Here is a 4,466-nt window from a genome sequence, read left to right as displayed (position 1 = left end):
ACAGACTAGGTGGCTCGCAACTCTGACGAGCATCTTTGGAAATGTATGCCTATATATGCCTATATGATTATATGTATGTAGTGATGCATGATAAATATGGGAGGTAGGTGACGGCGTAGCGCATTTTGCCGATCGATGTGATAGCTCCTTCTTTGTTGTTTTATGTCTGTCTGCGCTTGTCTGTCTTCATATGCATCTTTTATTTGCGTTGTTTGTTTGCCATTTGAAAACACCAAAAATAGAGGGAAAATGAATTTTTTGAAAAGGGCCTCAGGCCCGGCCAGCACACGCGTGAGCTACGAGTGCAGCAGAGGCGAACGACGCGCCAAAAAACGATTCACATAAAACTGCTGCTGCACTCTGGGCAACACTAGGGGCACCGAAGACAGGAGAGACGGCGCGAAAGGGCTTCTGAGGTAAAGACAAAACCTGTGTATATCCGCTGGGCCCCTGCAACTACTGCAGAGACTCACATCGCACAGTCAAGGCCCCGCATAGCTACAGCTGCAGCCGCTGCAGCAGCAGCAACAGCAAGATTGGTTGCAAAATCTGCTGCTGCGACTACAGCTGCAACATCTGCACGGGCAGCAGCTGCGGAAGTTGTTGTTTACTGCTGCAGGCGCTGCTGCAGCAAAAGCCGCTGCTGCCGAGGCGCACGCATTCATGCGTAATAACTAATTTGCGCTGCCGTCACAAATCTCTTGGTATTTTAGCCATTAATCTATTTGATCATGTCTGGGCTCTTCTTTTCTGCTGCCAGAAGCACGCAGCAGAATGAAGGCCCTGTTGAGCTACTGCAGCAGTAGGTGCAGCAGCAACTGCTGCTCCTGCTTCTGCTGCCCCGATGCGTAACAAAACAAAAGGCACATATTGTCAGTTGTGTTGTTTCCAGATGAACCTCCTCCCCGCCCATTATCGCGGATGTAGGCGCGATGCCGCATTGGATGCCTTTCTTCCTGCAGAAGCCATGAGCCTTGCCCCACCTTCCCCTGGGGGATCTAGAATAAGGTCCGCGAGTGACCCACCTACCGAAGGTGGTGCATATCTTAATTCAGCCCTCCTCGGCTGGGTTCGTGTGGTAGACACGCGCGGGAAAGTTCCTGCTGCTCCCGTTGCTGCTGCCCCTCCCGGTGCTTTTTCCCCCAAGAGTGTGCGGAAGCTTTTTCCTAGATATATTGTTGGCTCCTCCTCCTCTGCCTCCCCAGAAGCGAAGCTTGTCGCCTGAAGGGAGGCAACGTCGACACGCGAAGCAGTTTCCAGTGCGCTTTTGGCTAGGCCAAGGAGGGCTTGGTTCAGCTTCTTGGAGACCTCGGGCACCTCTTCGGCCAGTCTTGAGTACGTTTCATGCGTCTTCTGTGCTTTCTTGACGGCTTCAGCTACGCCTAGAATCACTCGACCGTATAAAACGCGGTTTAATGCGCTTACGTGGGACCTTGCCATGGCTTGCTCCAATGTTCTTAAAGCATCCTTTATCTGTCCTTCGGCTGAAGTGATAATTGATGTGGCCCTCTCCACTAAACGTTCAATCAGCCGCCCCATCATTGTTTCGCATTCACCTAGCTGCTCTCGGACTTCTTCAAGAAGCTCCTTCTCGAGGCGAGCGGTTGCTGAGGCTTCTCTAGCCGGACTCCAGGCAGCCATGATTGTCTTTCCCGCCGTGACTTGGTATTTCAATCTCTGCACCTCCGCGTAGCCGAAGCCGCTCTCCCCAAGTGCGGCCTCTGAATCCTTTGCCCAACGTTGCATGGTCTTAACCCCCCTTTGTCCGAACATGTCGGCCCCACTCAGAATAGAGCCGCCAGAGGAAAGGGGCTGTTGCGGAAGCCTCCCAGTACGCCAAAACTCATCCGCCGCCTGTGCAACAGCCGCGTCAAAAGACTCCTCTGAATCCTCGTCAAAAGGTTCGGGGCTGGGGGGGGCGCTGCCCCGGCTTGTTCTTGCTGCGCGTGGCGGTCCTGTTGGTGCTGGCACGCCACCAGATGGAAACCCGAAGAAATTCGAGAATAGTTCGGGGAAGGAGCTCGCGTGTTGCATCCCCGACTTGCCCTTTCTTTTTCCGTCAAGGTAAGAAGCCGTTGACAGGCGGGGCGCTCTCTGCATTGCATCGTCGGCCGAGCGGGAGGAGGATGTGATTGAAACTTTGCTTTGAAAGAGGGAGGAGAGTGGTTCATCTGTCGTTCTTGAGGGAGGGGACCCTTCTTTCGATTGTCCTGCAGTAAGGAGGAAGTCCGCTGGAGGAGACCGTCCCGAAGAACGTTTGAAGCTCGGCCACCACGTCCTCCAGGGGGTTTTAAAGTCAAAGACGCTGGTGCGCGAGGTGCGCTTCGTTGCACTTGGCGAGCCTTTGGGGGATGACAGCCCAACCGCTTCCAGGGCCGACCGCATATTCGCGGATTCAGTCTCCATACTTTTGACTTGTTCCCAGATGCCTGCACTCTGCATGAGACTAGCTGTACTCTGCAAGTCCTTGAGGAAGCCGCGACCGCTGCGGGCGGCAGGAGCTGCAACTTCTGCTAGCGTCGCCACACGGCGACTCCCGCCCAAGTAACTACTGTGCAACCTCTCCAGTTCGGAACGGCAGGCACGCGCCTGCAGCACCAGCTCCGTCACCATAATCCCCACACGCGCCCTACTACCGATCGAGAGCTCTTTGGGGAGGTGCCCGTCTGATCCTAAGACAACTGACCGCGCCACCAGCGCCATAGCAACTGGCGCTGATATGTAGCGGCCGCTAGCAACAAACGCTTCGCCCCTTATGTACAAAGACGCTACACCCTGCCACTCCCGAAACTCAACCGTTCGGAGGCTTTCGGTGACTGTTTCCAGCTCTTTCTGCTCAAGTTTCAACTCCTCCTCCACTGCGACCAATTTAATGCTGAGGTCCTCCTCATCCTCCTCGTCGCCGTCCTCGAAGTTTTGTTCTTTTTGTGATTGCTCCAGCTTCATGGTGACAATCCGCGTCGACAGATCGGTAAAGCGTCCATTGTGATACTCAAGTTTGGCGACCAGCGACTGCATCTGCCCGAGCGCAGAGGCCACCTCCAACAACTCCTCCTCTAGCAAATCTTTTGCCTCGTGTTTCTTCAAAGTCAACGCACTCATTTGTTTTCTTACTTTGGGCGACAACCTTGAAGGAAAGCCAAAGCCCCCCGACGCCTGTCGTCCTGCACTCCTCCTTGACTCGCCTGGGCTGGAACCCCCCGAACTGCCCGTGCATGCAAACACATCGTCCTCTTCCGCCAGTATCCGAAAAGACGGAGACCCAGAAAGCCTCAAATAGGACTCCGCACGCAGTAGCGCGAAACACCGCAGAAGCAAGAAGGCAACAGCTAGTATCGAGGCAAGGGCTCCAGCGACAAGGAGCAAGCGACTGCTGCTGCGGGAGGTGGCGGACCCCGTGGAAGGAATGCGCCAGAAAGACGTGTACGGTGCCCTTGGGGCATCTCCATACGCCTCAGCTGCGGGCACTGCGGAAGCCGAAAGGCTACCAAGTAAATGCTGGACAGCTTCCGCAGAGGGGGCCGCCGTGGGAGTCCACGGAGAAGCCAGTTCCACAAGATCTAGGGGCAACCGAGTAGGGGCCGTCATCCGCCTTGTATTTTTGACGGATTGAACCGGCAGAAGGCGGGGAATGTGTAGTCATGTGAGGAAAGAGGCCATCTGCGAGGATGCGGGGAATGGCGAAGGGAGAGGAACCTCTGCGACGCCGTTCTGAAACTTAAACAAGTGGAGAAGTCCGGAAAATCCGTGCTTTTTATGTCTCCAAATTCACAAAACAAGCTTAAAAATGTGTTTACATGGTCATTCTTGCCTCGCTTTCAGCAGAAACAAAATGCCGCCACACTGGTGTATCGAGAGGCGGGGAGCTGAATTCAAGTTTCCCACAGGCTGGGGGGCTCGTCTGTCGTGCGCCTTCTTAAATACTGCGAAGTTGCACTAAATAGCAATATGTTTGTACTTACCGTTAATTTATTCAACGAATTCCTTCGAAACAAAGCTTGAAACTTGCACGGAATTCCGCAGAAGATCACTCGCGTGTCTGTGCTTGTTGGGTGCCGAGGCTGTTTAAGAAAAATCGGTTTATCCTCCCGTGCCGCATATTCGTTGATTGAGTCCAAATATGCCCATGAAAACCTTCTTCTGTGCCACGGAATAATAATCCGAGCGTAAATATCTAAAATATATGAAAAAATAATAATAGAAACCTCTTCAGGCCTCTGTGCAGGGTGGTTGGCACCTTTATTTGGCTCTCATCGCTCGGCGTACAACTCTTTTTTTACTTTCTTCGTTTTACTTCCTGCCGTCTGCCTTTTCTGGCTTCTTTCGCTTGTCTTTTTTCGAAAACTTAGGTTTCGTCTACGACCCCTCAACGACTTTTGACTAGTGACGTGCAGTTGTGAAAAAGGGACGGCTGGGTTCTGAGTCGTCTAATGCGAAAACTCTGGGAGGCTTAGAAAAATTTAAAC

At 53.2% G+C, this 4,466-nt stretch overlaps 1 protein-coding gene across 1 annotated transcript; it reads right to left on the bottom strand.

Moving 5' to 3' along the window:
* Positions 1-912: 912 nt before the first annotated feature.
* Positions 913-3,588, bottom strand: EAH_00047610 (hypothetical protein, conserved; the record flags this gene model as incomplete). The annotated part of the gene is made up of 1 exon (XM_013394560.1): positions 913-3,588. The coding sequence occupies one exon, from the start codon at positions 3,586-3,588 to the stop codon at positions 913-915; it is 2,676 nt and encodes an 891-aa protein (XP_013250014.1).
* Positions 3,589-4,466: the final 878 nt, after the last annotated feature.

Source organism: Eimeria acervulina, genomic scaffold, assembly GCF_000499425.1.
Source record: "Eimeria acervulina Houghton genomic scaffold, Eah_scaff733, whole genome shotgun sequence".
NCBI lineage: Eukaryota > Apicomplexa > Conoidasida > Eucoccidiorida > Eimeriidae > Eimeria > Eimeria acervulina.
Note: the sequence above shows the minus strand (reverse complement) of the source record. Positions and strands in the feature narration are given on the sequence as shown.